The sequence below is a fragment of the Cibotium barometz genome, chromosome 16, assembly GCF_041138505.1.
Source record: "Cibotium barometz isolate CiBa-2024 chromosome 16, ASM4113850v1, whole genome shotgun sequence".
NCBI classification, from domain to species: Eukaryota; Viridiplantae; Streptophyta; class Polypodiopsida; order Cyatheales; family Cibotiaceae; genus Cibotium; species Cibotium barometz.
In genome coordinates, this window is record NC_141061.1 from 28412272 (window position 1) to 28436325 (window position 24054).

A 24054-nucleotide genomic window follows, 5' to 3' on the forward strand; every position below is an offset into this window, starting at 1 on the left:
CGCGGCCCTGCTCAATGACCAGCGCGACTCTCTCATCCCACAGCAGCACCCTTTGCTTTTGCTCTCCTTTTCCCTTCGCCAACTTTCCAGAATTCTTCTTTCACGTGCATCGCCTGCTCTGGCAGCAGCGCTGGCCACCTAATAAGCAGCCATGTGGCTTTTCAATAACTAGCCACGTTGATTATTTTTTATTATTTTTTGTAAGGCCTAATGAATGGCCACCCATATTGCTTTCACACCAATGTCCAAGGCAATATTGTCCCTTCTTTCCTAATTGCCCATGCTTCATGCCTTGTTTCAAATGGAGCATACGAGTGCCCACTCCATACACCTTCAAATAAAACTTGCTAGTGTCCATTCATTTATAGGATGCGTACACATTCAAGCAATCGAGCAGCTAAAGTCATCCCTAGCAAACCTCTCACCGGACAAGCCTGCAACAAGCCCAAAACCAAAAGCATCCATCCTGTACACCTGGCAACGCCCTCAAAACCAACCTCTTCACACGTGCCATGCACACGTATGTACACAAGCCATAAAAACCTCTCAAAAAAACACCTGACACCGTGAAAAGGTTGGCCGCCTTGGGTACTAGAAGTTGGGCTGGTGATACCGTAGATACATGTGCAGAGGCTACCGGCAACAGAGAGGACGGGCTAGGGAGCCGCTGGAGTGAAGAACTACTGTGGCTGGTGGACAGCGTGACTGCAGCGAGGAGGTATGGGGGAGTTGGCAAGAGGTTGGCGGCAACTGGGGGCCGTTTAGCGTGGAGTGAAACCGGGCAACTAGAAGACAGGCGAGGCCGGAAGATGTAACGCCTTTGGGGATGCGAAGCATGGCGAAGGGAGCTGCTGCGAGGAGATCGCCTGTGTGATAGGCGCAAAAGAGAGGGCTGCTCTGCTGGCGTTGAGACTGAAGCAGAAGGGGTCGCCGTCTCCTTTCAGTAGTGTTGGGCTGGTGATACAGCAGAGGTTTTTGGGTGTTGGGCTGGTGGCAGGCGACTGGTGTGGGAGCCGCCTTTATGCTGTTGATAGACCTGCGGTGGCTGGTGACAGAGAGGAGTAAGCCAGCGAGTAGGTGGTTTTGACGTGGTTGGTGCTGGGGTGGCTGGAGACGCCAAACACAACGTGTAGAGGGGCTCTGGAGTGCAGCTGCAGACTCTCGTGTGGGCGACTGACGAGTGGTAGCCGCCGTGTGGGAGATAACGAAGAGCTGCAGTGCTCGGGTGGAGTTGCCGCCTTGTGAAATGGAGATCTCTGGTGAGCCTGGCTGGAGTACAGCAGCAAGTGTGAAGGGATATAGCCGCCTTGTGAACAGAGAGAAAGGTCTCTTGGGTCGTTGAGCAGAGCAAAGGTGAAGAAAGAGACATAGAGCCTCGGGTTGGGAAGCAAGGAGAGCACAGGCGAGGGCTGCTGAACATACAGGACAGCAAGCTGGCAGAGCGAAGTGGAGAGTTTGAAGGTTTTTCTTTTAAAAGCTTTGGATTGTGAAGGTGCTGTAAAAGGAGAGCCATGGGCAAATGAAAGGAATGAAGGAAGCTGAGTGGAGCCAGCTGATTTGTAAAAAAGGGATCTTCTTTTTGCATTATTTGTGGATAAGTGTGCGAGTTTTCATTATCTTATGGAATACACGGTTTTTGAGGTATCTCTGTGTGGTGTTTTGAGAGATTTCTATTTCCAGCATCGTGCTCGTGGTGCCCCTTGTGTTTGTTGTGTCTTCCAAGGCTGCTGGGTAGGTAGCTATAGAGGCATTTCTTCTTTTCCCAGCCTCCCGATAGTTTTTTGGTGCCCCCACTGAGGATCTTTCTTCAGGTCCCTTCAGTTTACAGGTTGCAACCATGGCGTTTGCTTATCCTGAATCTCACGGTGATAAGAATGAGGATGTAGAGGATTTCTTGGAGAAAATGGAGGTGGCATGTTTTACCAACCATGTGGATAATCCGGATCAAATTTTACGACTCTTCCAGATCTTTTTGAAGGTCACAGCGGGTACATGGCTTCGAGGGTTTGAAGCAAAAAGAATGATTGGTAGCCCATCTCGAATGATGATGGTGGAAAACCTGAGAGAAGCCCTTACAAAGGAGTTTCAGAGAAAAAGATCCCAATGACGTTTGGCAGGAGCTCCAACGTCTGAAGCAAGGTAAAAGCCAGAGTGTGGCAAGTTATGTTACAATTTTCAGTGAGCTATGGACAAGATGGTGTTTAGCTCTTGAAACAGAAGTTCCCCCCATGTTTGTGAAGAAGATGCGATTCATAGCAGGTTTGAAGCAAAGTTTGTTGGTAAAAGTGGACTTGAAGCAACCTTCTACTTATGAAGAGGCGGTGAGGATTGCGGAAGAGAAAGAATGGAAGCTGAAGAAAATGGCGGATTATGGGATGATCAAGGAAGACGAAGTGGTCAAGAATGGTTGTCTTGATGTGAATATGGTCCAAGTTGATTTTATGCAACAAACACCTACTATGTACCAACAAATTGGCAGGGGAATGTATCAGGTAAATCCTAAGGTAGTCGCCAAGGATTTTGGGCAATTTAATGAGAGCACTGTGAAGTCTATAGCGGTGGATGCTATGCCAGCTTATGGTTATGAGAATTACCAGATTTCTGATAATGTTTCCACTAGTCAGGGTGTGTTAAGTGATGTTATTTATGCTTCTAAAGTTCAAACAGAGAAAATTCTTGCAGAGAATAAGGTTTTGCCAATCATAGGCAGGGATTTAGATGTCAATAGATGCTTCTCTTGGCTTAAAGAGCCACTTCAGGAACCTAAGGGGAGGAGGGAGAGACGGAAGATGATCTACAAGAAGAGGATGGAGTGGAAGAGCAAGTAGACGAAGAGATTGAAGGAGATGGACTGCAAATGGAGGATCTAGCAGGATTGGACACGAGGGGTGAGACAAGGGAGAATCTTGAGCCTGAAGAAGAACCAAAGGTGGTTGGCATAAGGAAGGACAAGATGATGCTTGAAACACCTTCGGAAATGAGTCTCTCTTCCGAAGAGGACAGTGGAAGTGGAAAGCTGGTCACGGATGATCCTGTGAGTGAGAGCAATGCTTATCTGCTGGATTCTGGGAATTTTCTTATTGAACCGGTTGAAGAAGAACTAATGCTTGAGCAACCCGGCATGTGGGAGCCAGCGAGCAGGTGGTTTTGACGTGGTTGGTGCTGGACGCCAAACACAACGTGTAGAGGGGCTCTGGAGTGCAGCTGCAGACTCTCGTGTGGGTGACTGACGAGTGGTAGCCGCCGTGTGGGAGATAACGAAGAGCTGCAGTGCTCGGGTGGAGTTGCCGCCTTGTGAAATGGAGATCTCTGGTGAGCCTGGCTGGAGTACAGCAGCAAGTGTGAAGGGATATAGCCGCCTTGTGAACAGAGAGAAAGGTCTTTTGGGTCGTTGAGCAGAGCAAAGGTGAAGAAAGAGAGAGAGAGCCTCGGGTTGGGAAGCAAAGAGAGCAAAGGCGAGGGTTGCTGAACATACAGGACAGCAAGCTGGCAGCGAAGAGGAGAGTTTGAAAGTTTTTCTTTTTAGAAGCTTTGGATTGTGAAGGTGCTGTAAAAGGAGAGCCATGGCCGAAGGGAGTGAAGGAAACCGAGTGGAGCTAGCTGATTTGTAAAAAAGGGATCTTCTTTTTGCATTATTTGTGGATAAGTGTGCGAGTTTTCATTATCTTGTGGAATACAGGGTTTTTGAGGTATCTCTGTGTGGTGTTTTGAGAGATTTCTGTTTCCAGCATCGTGCTGGTGGTGCCCCTTGTGTTTGTTGTGTCTTCCAAGGCTGCTGGGTAGGTAGCTATAGAGGCATTTCTTCTCTTCCCAGCCTCCCGACACTGGCATCTCCTGGTCCTCAGTCGTCGCAGGGGTCTCCGCCTGGAGGGGAGCAAAGTTGTTCCTCACGGGAACCCAGTGATGCTCAGACTGTGGTGGCTGCTGCTGCAGCGGTCTCTGGGCGTGCTGCTGTGGCTGTCTCCCTCGACGGTGCCCCTGTCCAAGCTGCCACTCCGAGGTCTCTGTGGCCTGAGCAGGTGTCCCGGAGGCAGCCTGCCAAGCCACATCTATGGGCGGGCCATCAGGGGCCTGCTGCTGTGGTGAGGGTCGGGGTCTCCTGCGAGGGCAGGCCTTGGCCAGATGACCGACCTGCCTGCAAATGAAGCACTGGTTTGGGAGCCCCGAGAACTCCACTCTCTGATCATTCCATCCCCCCCTATCCTAGGTAGCTGAATGACCTTAGGAAGGGAGGAGATGTCAGACACCAAAACTCTGACAGAAGGTAGCCCAGCTGCTCTGGCCACCACTGAAGCTGCTGTGGGGCCAGTCTCTAGTACCGAGCCCACCAATGCTCCTAGCCTAGAGAGGAGCGGAAGATACTCCCGGCGGAGTCCAGGGAAGCAAACTGTAACATGGAAAAGGCGCTCTCCCTGCTCATCAGCCGCTGCTGGGTCAAAGCCATGCTGCCAAGGCCTGAAGAAAGCCCGAGCACCCCTGATGTCAAGGGGACTCATGGCTAGGACCTTGGCCACGCTTTGGGCGGTCTCGAACTCGATCTGGTAATGTCCACGGCCCAGTAGCTGTACGTCTAGGATCTTGCCCACATCTGCAAGAAGGCGGGCCTGGAGAAGATCCCGGATCTCCCCTCTACTGGGGCGAGTGCCGACTATACGGCAGATGGTGCAATGAGCCTGGAGGCGTTCCACCTCTGCGGTGAGGCTCACTTTCTCTTCTGGCGAAAGAGAAAGCCTGATGGGGGTGTCTTCAGAAGTGGGCGAGGGGGCTGCGGGGGAGTCCCTCTGAGGCGGGGCGGGAGGAGCCTCCATCAGAGTCTGAAGCTATGGCGAAGGCGAGGCGAAAGCGGAGATCCTGCAAGAACCGAGCTGCACACAGAGAGGCGGAAGACGAAGGCCGGAGAAAAAAGGAAAACCCCCCCTGGGGGCAGAAATCAGCAAGAAAGGGGGGGGGGGGGCGAAGCGGCAAAGGAGTAGCCCTAGGAGGGGGTGGGGGGGGGAGAAAGAGCTGGCGGAGGGGGGGTTGGGGCGCTGCAGAGGGGAGGTGGGCGCGAAAAGGAAGGGGGGGGCCGCGAAGGCGAGGAGGGGCGGCGGGCAGTGCAGCGAGGGAGGGGGGCGCAGTAGCGAAGGTAGGCGGGGGGGGCAAGGGGAGGCACGAGGGGGCGAGCAGGCAGGTAGGCGGGGGGGCGCAGGTGTGCAGGTAGCGAGGGCAGGGAGGGGCGGGAGCTTCAGCGAGCAAGGTAGACAACCGATGCCTAATCCAAACTAGATGATCTACAACTTAAGATGTAGATGACCAATAGTGTACCCAAGACTGTTCTCTCCGGCTTGCTAAAGCTCCCGCCCCTCCCTGCTCGCGCTACCTGCACACCTGCGCCCCCCCGCCTACTTGCCTGCTCGCCCCCTCGCGCCCCCCTCATTCCTCACGCCACCCCTTGCCCCCCCCCCCCCTAGGGCTACTCCTTCGCCGCTTCGCTCCCCCCCCCCCCTTTTCTTGCTGATTTTTGCCCCCAGGGGGGTTTTTCCTTTTTTCTCCGGCCTTCGTCTTCCGCCACTGTGTGTGCAACTCGGTTCTTGCAAGATCTTGGCTTTCGCCTCGCCTTCGCCATAGCTTCAGACTCTGATGGAGGCTCCTCCCGCCCCGCCTCAGAGGGACTCCCTCGCAGCCCCCTCGCCCGCCCCTGCTGAGGACACCCCCGCAGCCCCCTCGCCCGCCCCTGAGGACACCCCCATCAGGCTTTCTCTTTCGCCAGAAGAGGAAGCGAGCCTCACCGCAGAGGTGGAACGCCTCCAGGCTCATTCCACCATCTGCCGTATAGTCGGCACTCGCCCCAGCAGAGGGGAGATCCGGGATCTTCTCCAGGCCCGCCTTCTTGCAAATGTGGGCAAGATCCTGGACGTACAGCTACTGGGACGTGGACATTACCAGATCGAGTTCGAGACCGCCCAAAGCGTGGCCAAGGTCCTAGCCATGAGTCCCCTTGACATCAGGGGTGCTCGGGCTTTCTTCAGACCTTGGCAGCATGGCTTTGACCTAGCAGCGCCTGAGCAGGGAGAGCACCTTTTCCATGTTACAGTTTGCTTCCCTGGACTCCGCCGGGAGTATCTTCTACTCCTCTCTAGGCTAGGAGCATTGGTGGGCTTGGTACTAGAGACTGGCCCCACAGCAGCTTCAGTGGTGGCCGGAGCAGCTGGGCTACCTTCTGTCAGAGTTTTGGTGTCTGACATCTCCTCCCTTCCTAAGGTCATTCAGCTACCTAGGATAGGGGGGGGATGGATTGATCAGAGAGTGGAGTTCTCGGGGCTCCCAAACCAGTGCTTCATTTGCAGGCAGGTCGGTCATCTGGCCAAGGCCTGCCCTCGCAGGAGACCCCGACCCTCACCACAGCAGCAGGCCCCTGATGGCCCGCCCACACATGCGGCTCGGCAGGCTGCCTCCGGGACACCTCCTCAGGCCTCAGAGACCTCGGAGTGGCAGCCTGGACAGGGGCGCCATCGAGGGAGACAGCCACAGCAGCACGCCCAGAGACCGCTACAGCAGCAGCCACAGTCTCAGCATCACTGGGTTCCCGTGAGGAACAGCTTTGCTCCCCTCCAGGAGGAGACCCTTGCGACGACTGAGGACCAGGAGATGCCAGCACCCCCTCCTTCACCCCCCCCACCCCCGTCCCCTCCCACCGCCTCGCTTCCAACTTCGCCTCCCCCCGTCCCCGCTCCGGTTTCGGTAGCGGCTCCCTCTCCACCCCCCTCGCCCCCCCCTCCTCCCCCCCGCCCGCCTCACCTTCTCGGGAGGCCCTCGCAGTCCCCTGGCGTTCACCTGCAGTCTGGAGGGCGATGAGCACCGACCTCGCTCGAGCACCACAGAGGAGACCTACCATGCCGATTCGGGCTTCACGGATATCATCTATCCGCAGTCGGCTGAGTCGCCTCAGCATTAGACAGCGCTCAGCGGCTTTTGATTACACCTTCACACGGCTTTTTGGAGCAGAGGGTCCCCATGAGCCAGCACCCATCCGAGTTCATGTAGTGATACCTCCGGCCCGCGGTAAGGAGGCACTTGATTCAGCGGTGGCCTTCTCGTTCCCTCTATGTGGCCCATGCGACCGGGAGTGGACTCTAGAGCTCGCTCTTAGCACTTTGAAGACTCAGGCAGTTGAGTTCTCTCATCATGTGAGTGATCTGGAGGTGACAGATGTGATAGGCCGACTATGGGAGTTGGCTCATTTTTTCTTGGATCCCGGGAGTGTGGATGCCTCAGGGATTCGTCATTTGGTCGTTCGCATAGTGGCAGACTTAGCACGCGACCCTGGATATGTATGTATACACGAGGTTGCTCTGTCAGAGCGGAAGGCAGTCGCCATGGGCCACAGCCACTGGCGCCTGATGCGTGATTCTTGCAATACACCGGGTGGGCAGATTCGCAGCCGCTTGGATGGGGACTACTCTCCATCCAAGCCGCTTGCGAAGGCCCGCCATACGGCTGAGACAGCACCCACCTCAGTAGATCATCCATGAGGATCATCTCATGGAATGTACACGGCCTTGGCGGAGCACATTTTATACGCGTTGCTTGAGGCAGGAGCTTCAAAGATGCCCGGTTGGAGGCAGCATTGATATTTTGATGATGCAGGAGCACCACTTGGGTGAGAGAAGGATCCGGAGATATGGTTCGGTGATGCCTGGTAGATGGGACACCTTTTGGTCTGCAGGGTTTGGTCCTTTGGGTGGACAGGGAGGAGTATGCATGGTCATTGTAGATGTATGGCGACAGGCCATTGTGGATCGAGGGATCATTGTGCCTGGTAGAGCACAGTATGTCATTCTGAGGATGCATGATGAGCTACTGGGCGTGCTCAACGTCTATGCGCCCAACCATGCTAGTGCCAGAGCAGAGTTCTCGACCCAGGTTACGGATGCATTGCCAGAGGCCGCACATTGGTGTGTCGGGGGAGACTTCAACATGCTTGGGGACCCGGCCAATAGGGTGGGAGGCAGTCATGTTACAGTGCACGGCACGGAGCTTGCAGCTTGGGACCGGTTTTGCATGTCACTGAGGATCACTGATGCATGGCAGCATGGGGCCTTCTCCCGCTCTCAGGACAGTCTTAGTTTCTCTTGGTTGGATCGCCGGCAGGGAGGGACTAATCTATCACAGATTGATCGCTTTTATGTGGGCGACTGGTTAGGGGAGCGAGGGGGCTCCGTCGGCATTCTCGCTGGCACCTCATTTTCAGATCATGCGCCAGTTATCTTGACATTGGAGGAGAGGACACGGGAGCCCAGCTTGCAGTTGAGGATCCCAGAGAGGGTACTTACAGATCCCAGTCTCACTGAGGACATTGAGAGGATCTGGCATGATAGTCAGTGCTCTGACCAGGATGCAGCAGCCAATGTGCCCAGGGACTCATCGAGCTTAGCTCTTTTTTGCACGCTGCAGCTTTGACACGGCTAGGAGAGATTCGCGAGCGGGAGCATCGGCTGAGACGCGGCCTTGCTTCGCTTCTTCAGCGCCTTCAGGAGCAGCAGCCTACATGTGAGTGGGTGGCATCCCAGCTGAGCCAGGCACGCCAGGAGGTTAGAGAGGCAGAGGAGCAGAGACATGAGTTTTACTATCGTCTCGTCAGGCCTCTCAGTGGACGCAGCTTGGTGATAGAGTGACTGGGGAGTTTTTTGAGATCACTAGACCCTGCCATGCTCGAGCAGGAGTGAGTCAGCTTGGTAGGCCGGATGGATCGGTCGCTACTGAGCCCGGGGAGATCAGAGCCATTGCCACTGCATTCTATAGAGACCTGCTTTCAGCAGAGCCAGCCACTGAGGATCGGGATGCTTGCAGGCAGACTGTGTGGGCCCATGTGCAGAGGAGGGTCACAGATCGTATGCGTACAGTTCTTGGTGCGCCTCTTTCAGAGATTGAGCTTGCCGAGGCCTTGAGGGTCCTGCCGCAACATAGTTGCCCAAGGGAGGACGGACTGACACCGGCCTTTTTTATGCGCTATTGGGACCTTCTGGGGCCAGGCCTCCGCAGGGGCTTTCAGTATGTGTTGGACACAGGGGTGATGCCACAGAGCTTTTCAGAGGGCTTGATCTTTCTTATCCCCAAGGGGGAGGGAGTACCAGATGATATTCGGCATTGGAGACCTATTACGATCCTCAATACTGTCTACAAGGTCTTAGCCAAGGCCTTGAGTTTGAGGATCCAGCCCTTCCTGGGGGAGTTGATTCATGCTACCCAGACAGGAGCGCAGTATCCTTGACAACATCTTTACTTTCTTGGAGGCGACAGCCCGAGCTAGATTTCTTGGTGAGGACTTGGTCGTAATGCTTCTTGATTTTGAGAAGGCATACGATAGAGTTGATTGGGGTTTCTTAGAGGGCACTATGCTTCGTCTGGGGGCTTTGAGCCAGGTTGGATTAGAGGGGTGGCGGCTCTGTATTCCACAGCTCGTAGCCAGGTGTTGATTGCAGGAGGACGGGGGCCGAGATTTGAGCTGACCAGATCAGTCCGTCAGGGGTGTCCCCTCGCCCCTTTTCTTTTTCTCTTCTTTGCGGAGGCTATGAGCATGTATTTGACGGCAGAGGAGGTTGGTTTGAGAGGACTCCAGCTCCCAATCCGGGGGGAGGACCTGCTCGATGCTGAGTTTGCTAACGACACGGGCTTATTTTTGCATGGCCAAGAGGCCAATCTTCTTCGGGCAGAGCAGTCGCTCCAGGTTTTTAGTGCAACTTCGGGAGCATTGATCAATTGGCGCAAGACAATGGCCTTTTGGATCAGCAGCGCTCCCACTCCGGCATGGAGCCCGGACCCCCGTTTTAGATGGATTCCTCCTGGCACAGCAGTGCGGTATTTGGGATGCCAGATTGGACTAGATTTGTCACCTAAACAGCAGATTGTCCCGCTTCTTCTGAGCATTCGGAAGAAGCTTTTGTATTGGAGTACAGCTCGACTATCCTTGGCTGGGAGGGTGGTGGTGGCAAATCAGGTGCTGTTAGCGACCATGTGGTACATTACGTCTTGCTGGATCTTTTTGAGCTCTTGTATCAGCCAGGTACAGAGGCTAATCAGGAACTTTCTTTGGTCTGGGCGGGACGGTCAGCCAGCCCGGGCAAAGGTAGCATGGGTAGTTATTACACTTCCGCTGGCTCAGGGAGGCTTGGGCATTATAGATCCAGTCGATCAGAGTAGAGCCTTATTGGGGAAGCTTATTGTTCGGGGGATGATTCCAGGCACAAAGCCATGGAAAGAGCTTCTCTTGCAGCGGCTGCAGGCTCGGGCTCCCCCAGCAGGGGGCACTTGGGCACCAGAGATTCGCTGGATCTTCATAGGGATGAGGAGGACAGGCCTCAGTAGAGGATGGGAGGACAGATTTGCTTTGAGCATCCTGAGAGCTTGGGAGCTGTTGAGACCGGGGCTCTCTCAGCGACATCCTTCTTGTGTTGAGGAGCGGGCCAGACAGCCGCTCATCTGGAGCCCAGCGGTTCGCACAGAGCAGGGTCATATGTTGGGTTCTCAGCCTCGTCTAGCCTGGGGACCTTTAGCGGCAGGCCCAGCACGTAGTTTTGGAGACTGGCAGGCCTTCTGCAGTCTCCCAGAGGAGATCCAGGTGGAGAGGCTGAGTCACTTCAGAGGGGGGTTGATTATGAGGGATGATATTCAGGAGGCACTCACAGAGTAATGGTTCACGCCTTTCGAGCTAGTGGCCCCACGGTGCATGGGAGCCTTTACACAGTTGGAGATCCTGATTGCTGTCAGAGCTAGCACTGAGGATGGCAGATGCCTCTACTATGAGATTCAGGATGAGGGCAGACTTGAAAGAGTGGAGGTGGAGTCGACTTTGGTTGCAGAGTGCACCTTTCAGAGGATACGGGTAGTGGCCGCCGCTTCTCGAAAGTGGCATATTGACCCCGACCCTGCAGATGTGCTCCCGGATTGGCGCATATGGGCATATGCAACGCGCCCCTTGGAGTGGGACCCTGGGGAGTATGAGTGGCATGATCCTTATGATCCCTTGAGGCCACAGAGATCACCTTTTTCCAGTACACTGTTCGGCTGGGGCCGCATATTTTGACGGCGAGGAGGTTGGTATCTCCAGCTGCAGCGGGGCACTAACGGCTACAGGGACTCTCACAGGAGTTCCTGGAGGATTTTTGGGCTCGGCTCTGGGCTAGTCGACAGGCCCGCAGGATCTCAACTTTCCAATGGCTGGCAGGGGCTCAGCAGTTGGCACCTGGCTTGTTTACAGCGATCTTCCGGCGGCCTGCGTCCGATGCGGCCACCCTATGGAGACACAGAGACATTGCCTATGGGATTGCCCTCAGGCGCAGCAGATTTGGCTGCGGATGTTGCGTATTCTGGCCCCCCTCTCTCCAGAGGGTATGTTTACGTGGGGTGCCGCTGCTTGGTCGACTTCGTCAAGGCTATGGGCTATGAGGACAGTCAGGCCATCAGATTCATTAGGGGCCAGCCTCGCCTGGTTCCATCAATGGATTTCTCGTCCGCCAACTGGACACAGGAGAGGGATTTACGATGGGAGCTTCTCAGCAGCCTCACCATCTGGTTCACCTGGAGGGCCCAGTGTTTCACGGCCTTTGAGGGGAGACTGGAGCCACCAGCAGAGACTATACGGGGGATTTGGCAGGAGTTGATCCACACCCTGCGAGGACAGTATGACCGCATCCAGGGCGACTCGGATGAGGCGATCTTGCGGCACCAGGCCTTTCACACCACCTGGCGCAGCGGCCCGTTCTATACCTTACACACGGGATCCCCCCGTTGGCATTACAGGACACCTGTTTGGCTTTTCCCCCCTCCTATTGTATGATTTAGCCCCTCAGTCCTTTGTACTGATGCTTGTATTTAGCAGCACCTAGGGAGAGTCTCCCGGGCTGCCTTGCTGTATTCACTGCTCTGGTTCTCTTATGAGCAGGAGAGATCTTTTGTAGCCCTACGGGCGTTTTTATATAACTAATGAAAGGATCTTTTCTCCGGAAAAAAAAAAAAAAAGATGTAGATGACCACATCGGGCAGTTCATCTCTATGTGCAAGAGCCGAGGCTTGAGCAGAGGGATACCTTCTTGCTACTCTTACTGTCCACTCTAGAAGGCTCTCCAGACAAGTGGTTCAGTCAATTTTTCCAACTGACCACTTGGCGGACTAGGCCACACTGAAGAACACCTTCTCTCGCCTTAACCTATCCAAATTAGATCGCTTTTTATTCTTTCCCTAGAGGACCCCTGGAAGGCAGACATTTAAGCACCCTCGATCCCTAATAGCCTCATCCAGGACCCTCAGATATGCAGCAGGATAGAGGAGATTTGGGAGAGGCAGGCCTTGGATGCAGGCCTTGGAGAGGATTGCAGTTTATTACAAGAGGCAACAGGAGGTAGAGCAGAGAAGAGTGGCTGGCTTCCAAGAGCAAGAGAGGAGCATTCGCCGAGGCCTAGCTTCCTTATAGCGGCTTCACAAGAGTGCACTTGATAGCCCGTGGATTGAGTTGCAGTTGGTTGCCACCCGTACACAGCTCAGATCCATAGAGGAGCAGAGGGTGGAGTACAAATACCATGACAAAGCCTCCTTTTGGACGTAGGCAGGAGACAAGGTCACTAGGGATTTTTTTGAGATTGCAGGCCCGCACCGGTTGAGAGATGGTACCACACGTTGCAAGGCTAGGATGGATCCATTGTTACAGAATCCCCCCCCCCCACGCCCCCCGCAGCAGTTGTGAGAGCCATTGCCACATATTTTTTCAATTCTCTTCTCATGGGTGGCCCCATATCTTTGGATGCACATGGAGATTCGGTAGTGGAGACCCACCGGGGACTGCATACAAATTCTGGCCAAGGCCATCAGCCAGCGATTGCAGCCCTTCCTAACTTTATACATGGTTCAGGATCAGAGCATTCTTCACTTTCTGGGGGGCGACTGCTTTTTGGCTAGGATGTGTCAACAGGATCTTATTGTTCTTCTTGATTCAAGAAAGCCTATGAAAAAGTAGATTGGGGATTTCTGGAGAGATGATGGGTAGGATGGGATTTCCAGGGGAGTGAGTCCGAGGTGTTTCTGATTAGAATGATGAATAAATAACGCAAATATCTGTAGATCTGATGACCTCTTGTTTGACCTTCGACCTTCACCTTGGCTGTCCTCGCCCTTGGAACTCTTCAACCCCTTTGTGAATTATGAGATGCTGAACTGAAATGCAAACCTATGCTTTTATAGTCTCATCTAATGCTGGTCAGTGGAGGAAAGCAGGCGTCGGCCTGTTGATATTCTCCATGACCTGAAATCATGACCCTTTTAATAGGTGCCTTTCACACGAGAAGTTAGCCGCCTTTCTGCTGTGCTGTCCAGCCTGACCAAGGCTGGCCGCCTTGCTGGGCTGGCTGCCCATGGGCTAGCCAGCAATCTGGCCAGGCCACAAGGCTGGCCGACTGGGCTGCCCAGGCCACAGATGCTGGCCGACACGCTGGCCGCCTTGCTGTCCAAGGCCCCCTAGTGCTGGCCGACAACATGCCCTAGTCATGCTGGCTGTTGGGCAATGAACATGGGCCTCCATGGCCCCTCGGTTGGCCCACAAGGAGTGCTCTCTTGATAGGCAAGCGCTACACACCCTTTTCTGGGGTAGTCCAAAGGGCTGCCCCCTTCTCCTACATGCATCTACATGCTCTAAGACCTAGATGCCAAGTATCTGGCTACAAGCCGAACACCCGGAACGCCTACCATCAATCCAAAGGGTGACTCACAGTACAGACCACCACTGCTTCACGTGTGGGACTTGCACACCTGACCAAGACCATGTACTAGACTTGTACACCTGACCTTGGATGCTTAGAGTGGAGCCTTGGCTAACTCGTCCCGGAGTGGGGCTCGCATGGGACCAGCTTCCACTCCAAGTCCTACACCTATTATACAGAATTGTCCACGTGGCATCCAAGTGCAGGATGCACGTGACAGGGGTTTACTTGGATTGAGAGAGAATGCACTACCAGATACCTTGGTTGTCAGGTTGGCATTGACATCTCACCTGCACAGCAATTCGCTCATGTCCTCATGAGCATTAAGAGCCAACTTCAGCATTGGAATAGCTGGAAGCTTGATTTGGCCTCTAGAGCCCTGGTCGCTAACCAAGTGCTGCTAGCGATTACTTGCTTTATCACGTTGTGCTGGGTTTTTCATCAAGGATGCATTGGTCAGCTTCGTGAGCTCATTCCAAACTTCCTTTGTTGGTAAGGATTAGATGGCATTGTACACACCAAGGCAAGAGTGCATTGGGATGCCATTATTATGCCTAAGCAAGAGGGAGGATCAAACATCATTGACCCGGAGGTGTAATGTAAGGCTTTACTGTGTAAGCTGTTAGTCGGAGGATTTCTTCCCGGCATTGAGCCTTGGAAGGACTTTCTTTTGCAATAGATTACGAGGTGCATTCTGATTGAGTGAGGTGAATGGATTTACAGCCCACCTTTTATCTTCTCGGATGCAGAGCACCAACCACCTTCTTCGCGCTTGGTGAGATTTCTTCTGCGAGCCTGGGATTGCATGAGGAGCTTTTTAGTTCATATTCCTCCACTGTCAATTGAGGAGGCTTATGTGCAGCCCATTCTCTGGAATGACTTGATCTTGGATGAATTAAGTAGACCTGTTCGAGCAACCACATGGCACACATATCCAGTGGGCTGCTTGGGCGACTCTTCTCCCCTCACTGTTGGATTGGAAGAGGCTCTTGAGACTCATGGAGGATGAGAGAATTCTTCGCACCCAGCACTTGAGAGGCACTAGTCAGAGGATTATGCAGATGAATTCAGTCATACCTAACCGCTGGTGTGGAAGGGCCTCATCACTTATGGTTTGGGGTATTTTTAGGGAAAAGGGTACCTATTCAAGTCATGTGCCTTCCCAATTCGGTTGAGGACAATGTACCAGTCTTTTACTCCATTCAAGATAGATGGCTCTTGGAGAGAAGTCTTGAGAAAGATATCATTGAGGGTCTGGTGGTCCAGCCAGTGAGAGTGGTGGGCAGCATAGGGAAGCACATCTATATTGATCCAACTCAAGGGATGATTACAAACTCTTGGAGCCTCTGGTTATATGATAGGTGTCCTATCATATGATAGGTGTCCTATCAGATACTTGCACTAGGACCCATGTGAGTGGGAGTAGAGGGATGCCTTTAACCCCATGAAAAGCATGCCCTTCTTCAGTTACACTATGCGGAACACCAGACACTTGGTTCTGGGACAAATCTAGAGAGTCCCTACTTCTACACCCTTGACATGTACGGAGATTTTTGGTGGATGTTGTGGCACTCGTACATGGATCATGCACCGAGGCCATGGAGGACACTTTAGTTTAAGATACACAGTGCATTTGCAGAATATGGTGTGATTTTATCCACACGCTTATGGCCACTTGGACCAAGATTCAGGGATCTTCGAGAGCTGCAGAGAGGAAACATGGCCAATTCATGAGAGAATGGGATCATGGCATTTTTTTCACTCTCTCTCATATGGGGTCTTGCTGGCAGCACAAGGCATCTGATTGGTTGAGATTTACCCCTTCTTGTAAAATTTTTTCATGCTTAATAGAAGTCTCTTTTCTGGGGGGAAAAAAAAAAGAGAGAGAGTGGATGTTGAAGGGCAGCCCACCCCAATACTACTAGAGATCTCTTGTGGCATCCCTCCTCAGGCTCTCACCCATCTTGTGACTGACTCATAAAGAGCGATCATGCTCCAAATCATGTCCGATGGAGAGAATGGTGGCACCCATTTCACCAAACAGCTCATCTTGGGCAACAGAGCAACAATAACAGAGAGCTAGCACTTCATGAGTAATAAGGAATGTTTTCCACTACACGCAAGAAATTATCAAACACTATGTTGGCCAGAGAGAATATGGTGGCTCCCATTTCAGCAAACAGCTCATCTTGAGCAATCAACAGAGCAGCATTAAGAGAGAGCTAGCACTTGATGAGCAATAAGGAATTTTTTCTGCTATACGCAAGAAATTTCAGACACTGTGTTGGCCCTCACTTGGATTTGCATCAAGCATCAAGAAGTACCACTGAGTAGCTCATGCCCATCTCTTGCACTAGAGGACAGTAGCAATATTATAGGGACCAGGACATGGCATGTCGAGGGACATGCATCCCTGAAAAGGAGGTGTTGAAATATTGGGTGTACATGTGTAGGAGCCGCAGGTGTTCACCCATGTGTATTTGACATTTGAGGGGAGGCGTGTGTGTTATCCATTTGTTGTGCCTCCCCAAGACAGCATGTTGAGGGACACATATCTCTGAAGGGGAGGTGTTGAAATATCGGGCGTGCATGTGTAGGATTGGCAGGTGTTCACCCATGTGTATGTGACATTTGAGGGGAGGCGTGTGTCCATTGTTGTGCGAGGGGAGGCAAAGGGTTCTCCACAATATTGCTCTAAGGTTATTTGGTGATTGTAAAAGATGAGCATGAAAGGTCAAAGGGTAGATTCCAGATGATGTAAGCAATGTGATTAGAGTCTTATTTGTGCTATCATTGAAGCTTCTTATTCGTGATTAAGTGTTTCATTAGTCTCTTAATTAATCATGGCTTATAGACACCACTTTGATCCCCCTTAGATTCACGTATTCAAGCCCTAGGGACAACTTCAAACTCCGCCATCACACCTCTTATGGTTTTTGTAGGAGCTCTAGGTAAAGGCAGCACCTTCGAAACCTCTCCAGCTCGATCAATGAAAGTCATAAACCAAAAGTACAGGTGGCCGTTGAGTTCAACTTGGCTAAAAGATCTTGCTATCTGCATAGTGCAACCTACCTATGCATGAAAAGGTCCCTGCCCCAAACATATATCTTATTTTGCAGACTCCACTTCAAGATGCACGTCCAAAAAACCACATTCACATATATAATTCCATGTGGATGTATTGTGATCCTAGATATGCTCCAATTTCATGTTTGAGTAGACTGGTTCACGTACCAAAAATGATGACCCTCTTATAAGGAACACACTCGCATGCAGGCGCTGCCAGGAATGTAAAAGCCAGCATGCCATAAGTGCTTATTGGCAAAACCTTGTTGGTTACCTGCACCAAGGAAACACATGAAACAAAAGACAGAATTAAAACGTGGATGATTTCACAAGTAGAATCAGGATAAAATCTGATGATTTACAACTTCACGGTTTCCAGAGGGTTGTCCTTTAAACCAGGAGTGTATACCAAGAACCCATCCTAATGTAAGGCTTCGGCGAATTACTTTTTTGGCTTGGATCCCAATTCTTTGCAAGCCTTTGATAACCTGTTGCTAGAGATAAGCTTCGCTTTTGAGATATAGCTGTACACTCTTTCAAAGGCAGATATTTCCAATGGCACGATTTACAATAACAAAATGGGGTATGGAATAGTGATCTTAACCTCCATAGGACGTGTGCCGTCTGCAAACACCTCCATGACTGCCTTTATTTTCCAAGGTATGGTAAATTGTCCAACCTACCTCAATCATGCCTTCATGCCGCTTACGATTTGATGGTCTCTTGATGCCCAAGTATTAAACTACTCATCTACTTCAATTTCTTGCCCAGGATATGTGGCAGATGAAATCTATTTAGGCTTTGGTAATCATTGTCTTTGTTTTACCAATAGCCACTGCACTTACATGATTGAAAGACATTTTTCAACACTTGTAGACCCTCTTGTGTGAGTGCAAGAGAACCGCATCATATGAATAAATGAGTAACAAAAATGCATAATGCATATTTCCCACTTTCACGTCCAACATTACTTTCCTCACATGCGAAGTTCATTCTAACAGATAGTTTGTCTATGCATAGAATTGGCAGCGTTGCGTGACCTCCATATTGCTAAAAAGGGGTTGCACGACCCGTGTTTTGTTCTGAGCTGAAATCTCACATCCTCGTAAAGGCGGACAACTGTTATTGTGCATGCTAAGTGGCTCCCAATGTTTTCCATTATCATCCATAGGGTTCTAAAGGGCACAATATCAAAGGCCTTTGTGAGGTCCACAAAACAACAAACTAGAACCTTGCCATTAAAGACATCCTTCCTCCATCGAGCAACGTGAGTGAGCTGGATCTCCCACTTACCCCCTGCGCACCTGCAGTCCCCATTCTCCTAGCCGGCAGCCCATCTGACTGCATGCCCTCGCCTTGCCTCTCCTATCTTCCCGGTCAGGGGTTTACAGCTCTTGGGGTTTCTTTATCTGTAGCAAGTTTCGGCATCTTCTGGTCTTGAACCCCTAGGACTCCATGGCAGCCACTCCATCATCCTTGACTGAGGCCGCCGTCCCTTGCCTATCCTTTTCTGATGCAAGATTGGTAGCCATACGGCATGCGGATAGTTCAGGGATCTATTTACAGGCAAGCCTTCTTGGTGCGCTTAGAAAGATCACCGACATTCATTGGCTAGTATAAGGTTGAGTTCTATTCACCTGCAGACGTCCAATCCTTTGGCTTGCGTCTCAGGCTTTCCTGTGTGACAGTCCATTTTCTAGGTCTTAGGAAGGAATACCTTCCTCACCTCCCGGTGATAGCTCATGCTATCGGAAGAGAGATGGAATCCGCCCCACCGCCGCTTCTTTTCTTTCTCAGATGGCTCGGATTCCATCCCTCCGTATATGCATTGCCTCCCCAGAGTCAGTGCCTCACTCCATTCTTCTCCCTGGTCTACGGGGGAACCCTATTTTGTAGAGAGTTGAGTACTCTGGCCTCCTAGAGCTTGTCCCCATCGGCAGTCCAGGCGGCGGCCTCCAATTTTCCGCCCCGTGGCCCCAACTCAGGGACACAAGCTGAAACCGGCCTGACGGGCGGTGAAACAAACACTCACACATAAAACACTTCAACGCCATTGAGGACCTAGAAAAAGAAAACAAACAGGGGGAGCTAGAGTGCTCCTGCTAACAGTACACGGACACCGATTGGACCCAAAACGCAGTGGCGCCCCTTGCGGTATTTCTTTAATTGATTATAAGAGCTTTGATTACAATAAGGCTGGGAACTCAGCCGTCACAGTAGAACCCCTGAAGCCTGCAAAAGAACCTGCATCCTGGCTTCTTGTCCACTCGACATCCACAAACAAGTCCAGCCATTGTTCATGTCGAAAGACTCTCTCACATTGAGTCTGCATACAGAAGCTTTCTCCCATGATCAAGGCTGCCACAACCATCCATAGCCTCTCACACTATGAACAGCATCACACCCTGACACATCCAGTGCTTCTGCATCACAACACAGACTCCCAAACTATCTCTCAAAAGAGAACTCGTATCACAGCACAGCATACCATATAGTCGACACACCTGTACCAACCCTCTCTACCTTCCAAGGGTACTATCCATCTCTGTCATGGATTCCCTGTCCCCTGTCCCCTGTCCAACCAGTAGCAAGGCTATACCAAGCATGTGTCCATTCCTGTACCTTCTGCCTGCATGTGACCTATCTCCTGGAGAAACCAAAAAACGTGTTTCCTCGAGAAACCTACGACCTGTTTCCACATGAAACCCTTAGGCATGTTTCCCTTTGAAACTTCTGTCCTGTTTCCATACAGAACCATTCATAGCACCATTCACCAACAGGGCCAACAACGGCATACATCTAGTTACTTGTTCCCTCATGAAACATCTGGCAACATAGAGATGCCCATAACTGTAGGTCCCACTGTTCCTTTCTAGCAGGAAGAAAACAATCTGCTCCATGAGCACGCAGCCATGCGAGCTTGCATCACTCCCATGCCAAGAAACATAACCAAATGACCTTGTACTTGCAGCCAAAAACCCAAGCACATAGCTGAATTTGCAGCCAAACAAAAACAGCCCATAAACTGTCCTCAAAACAGTCCCGACTAATCGCCTCCTTCTGCACGCCTCCTTCCAAAAGAAAGAGAGAGAGAGAGAGAGAAAGAGAGAGACTGTGCGTGTTGCCCTACCAACCTGCCAGCTTGTTGCAAAGAGGGAAAAGCCTGTGTGTGCTGTGTGCTGCAGCCCGACTGTGTGCCCAGAGAGAGAACCAGCCAGCGTTGCTGCCCAACTGTGTGCCTGGAGAGAGAATCAGCCAGCGTCGCAGCCCGTCCAGCCCACTGCTTTTCCACCATCCCCAGGACCTACATGCAGTCCAGCCGCCAGCTCTTTCCACCTCCAGCAGCCCTGTAGCTGCCTGCGCACAAAGGGACCTTGCAGCCTGCACCAGCACTGTCCGCCTCCCGCAGCCCTGTAACTGCCAGCATGCCTCTGTCTCCTGCCGTGCCCTTTACAGACACCTGTGAGAGAGAAAGAGTACAACGTGCTCTCTTGTGTACCCTGCCGAACAGCCCCTCCTCAGCGAAAAAGCACACACGGCTGAAAACTGCAGCTCGACTCTCTCTCTAAAAAAAGTATAGGCCCCCATAAAAAGCATAAAAGCCACGATTATCCCCTAAAAGGGGTTCTTTTATTTTTAAAGGCTTTTAAACCTTTGTCCCCTCCAAACCCCTTTGTCCCCATGAGTTATGAGAGAGAACTTTCATCACTTGGCCCCCTTCACACTTGGGGTTGTCCACACATGGGCTCCCTTTTTAACTCAAATCTGATGCCATTCACACTGTCCACCATGTCCCCGTGCACACCTGCATACTGTCCAGAGAAAAACACAGGGTCGTGACACAAGCCCCCAGTTATTGAGAACGGCGCAAGAGAGTGGCAGACCGCTAGCCCGAGGTGGAACGGCTAGCCGCCTTCCAAGGCAGAGCGGTGCCAACAAGCGTGCCAGGCTGGCAGGATCCAGGACAATACGATTGTGTTAGAAAATGAACCGTTTCGAGCGTTTACCTCAGCAACCCCTCAACGGTGATGGGCCCCCCTTAGTATGTTCGAGGACAACTATGTTAGGGCCCAGCTCCTGCAACCTTCTCTGTAACACACAAAACTAGGCTTAATAGCCTTACACACAAACATACTACCACACTTATATGAGTGGGTTTACATAGGTAAGGCCTTGATTCCTTGGTGGGGGGTTCATCTCAAAAAATGTTAGTGTACCACATGAGTTCAGCAGGAGGGATTTTTTAATTAGATACATTGAGAAAAATTAACAAGATTGCATTAACAAGAGGGGTTTTTAATTCAACTTTAGAAAAAAAATCGTTAGTTCATAAGTAAAGAGGGGTTGTTTTATTAGGGAAATTTTTTTAGTTAAGGGGTTTCTTAAATACCTCTTGAATGCATGTGATATCTAGGGTTTTCTAGTAGTGCACCTCCCGAGCTTAATTCCCAACAATCCCCCCCTCAAGGGATTACCTCATATTGTGTCAAGGATAAATCTAGGCTCATGGCTCTTGTTTCTCATGCCAGTTATGGGGTCCCAATAGAGTACTCTACACAAAATCGTGTCACAGAGTCATGAGAAAAAACAACACATAGAATAACACATAAGTTGGACTTTAAAAAGCCCTTGAACAAACACACAGACATTTGACATACATGTGGCAATACACATTTGTGGCTTGTGTCACCACATTTATCATCTCACGACCCTTTAATACAAACTTGGCGTACTCAGTTGAGCCCGCCCCCCCCCCCCCTCTAGAGGCCCTTACCTCGTCAAGATCCCTCTCCAGGCTTAAAGTTTCTCGAGAGGCTAGCTGACCCTCTAGAGCCTGCACAGCAAGCTGAGAATCTCAGCCCCTCCCACCCCCCCCACCCCCCCCTCCAACAGGTGAACCCTTCTCCCCCTATCCCCCCTTTTGCACCATTGTCACTGGACGAGCTCAGTGGATGACCATATCTATCCAAATTAGATCAGTTCTATGTAGACAAGTGGGCTTGTGGTCGTGGTGGCATGATTGGTATTTTGGCGGGCACTACTTTCTCTGATCATGCACCAATTATTCTCTCCCTAGATGAGCCTTGGAGCCAAGACAGACATTTGAGCACCCGGATATCAACTAGCTGTTGGAAATAAGTGCACACTAGGTGTACTATTTCTAGTCTAGTTTCACTTAAGTCTTTGTGTCTTGAGTCTAGTGCCATGTGGCACCTCTACATTTATCCCATAAGTCAGTCTACTCAATCTTGTACTTCTCACCTATATATTGTAGGTGTCACATCAATGAAAGTATCAATCTTGTGTCTTGTCTACACTCATCTCAAGGTAACTCTTGTATTTCATTTGTTCTTGTTTTATTTCTAGTTTTGCTCTTGCTTTCATATTTCTTACATGGTATCAGAGCAGGCTGCTTCTACCCTGTATTGCCTGCCATAGCTTCTCCCTAGCTGCGCTCAGCCTGTAGGACCAGCCTACTCACACTCTCACTTGGCTGCGCCGACCTAAATCTGCTGTCCAACCTGCGCCGGCCTGATTTCAGTAGCTGCTGCATACTTCTCTTGTTTTCGTGAAGCTGCTACTGCTCTCTCACTTGGAGCTGCTGCTGCCCGCCATACTGTTGCAGCTCTTCTTTGGCTGCCTTCTTCATCAACTCAAGGGTGCGTATCATCTCAAGGAAGCTGCAGATCGACTGTCCTCCTAAACGAGCTATTTTTGCTGCATTCAGTTCTGCCATTGCTTCCTCTTGAAGAGTCTACAAGGTACTGTGCATTGTCTCCATCAGTTTGCTGGTTAGTCCTTTTCTTATCCTCATATCTGCAAACTGCTAGTTCCTCATGCTTCGATGGGCTGTCAAATGCTATGGCCTTGACAAGTGGTGAGAGAGCCGGCTTCTAAAAACAGTTTTGGATCTCTTCTTTCATTCATTTCTGCAATCTTGTAAGGGAATAGACACTGCCCTTGCATTTTAGCAAGAGGTAAGACCTTCCCACATGGCTTCTTCTACTCATTCTCTCATGTCTATCGACAAATTCAATGGGTCCAACTTTCATACTTGGCAAATCAAAATCAAGTGCCATCTTATGAAAGAAAGTCTTTGGGACGTTGTTCATCCTGCTGCTCCCGAAGATTCCGACATTGAGCAAGTTATCACTTATGAAACCGGCCTCTGATAGAAAACCAGAGTGCGGTAGATTAGCAATCACCTGTCCACTTGTAGTCTAGATGTGAAAAGAACACAGATTGGAGCTAGAGTGCCCAAATCTGAAAACACAGCGACACCTGTTGGCCCCAAAGCTTGGCGCCCCTTGCGGTATTTCTTTATTCAACTATAATAAAATGAATGGCTGAGTACAACACAAAGATCAGCCAAGAGTTTACACCTGTAAGTCCAATCTGACGGCCCACAAATCCTTCTTAGCACAGAGGATCTATGCACACAGATCTGTGTCTTCAAACAACACACTGTGCCTCCCTCTGATCAGCCAAGATCACTAAGCAGGCCAGCCATGGGCATACATCTGGCATAACTCAAGTGCGTGATACATCATCTAAGCTCAAACATACATGTGCTGTCCAAACTCTGTCTCAACCCTTGTCAATCTGCCATACCCCTCCTCTCACAAGGGGCCAGATAACACATATCTGCAATAGACATCAAGCAGTAGAAAGAGAGATAGATGAACAGAAACAGAGCTTACCAAGTTCAGCTCGTGAAACAACACTGGAGGAAGCAACAGCACCAATCTGTACTTGCAGGCACTTGTATCCACAACCCTGCTTCACACGTGTGCTTGTACTTGCCTGTATCCTCCTCCTGATGTTCACTCTTATGCTGTCCTTGAAAATACAGATCTGAAAATCAGCACTGTACCCGTCTGTACCGCCTCGGGATACGTGCCAGGAGTTGTACTTGCACAAACAATCGGCTGTCCTGATTCTGGTCGCCTGAATTTGAGTAACCAGGCCTGTCCAGCACCTGTCTGCACCCCTGCAGCAACTGTACTTGCTGTACCTTGCTGCCCGTACACTGTACGGCAGCCGTACAATATGGTACTTGCTGAAAAACTGACTGTACAGCCTGTACAGGTCCTCTGCGCAGCCAGTCCAGCAGTGAAGAAGTCCCACAGCCCTGCGCTGCTCTGTCCACAGCAAAACCAGCAGTCGTACAGCACTGTACCGCCTGTTACAGCTCACAGCCCACAGAAAACAGCAACAAAACTAGTCTTCAGCAGCCGCCTGGAGCTTCTATGCTTTTCCA

The 24054-nt window shown here is 51.2% G+C and overlaps 1 protein-coding gene across 1 annotated transcript in view; it reads right to left on the minus strand.

Moving 5' to 3' along the window:
• LOC147630522 (uncharacterized) overlaps positions 1–24054 on the minus strand; it is a 115953-nt gene that overhangs the window by 34420 nt on the left and 57479 nt on the right. Inside the window, exon 3 of the mRNA XM_086810823.1 lies at positions 16962–17067. Within this exon, the coding sequence (XP_086666949.1) occupies positions 16962–17067 (106 nt within the window). The remainder of the gene's footprint in view (positions 1–16961; positions 17068–24054) is intronic.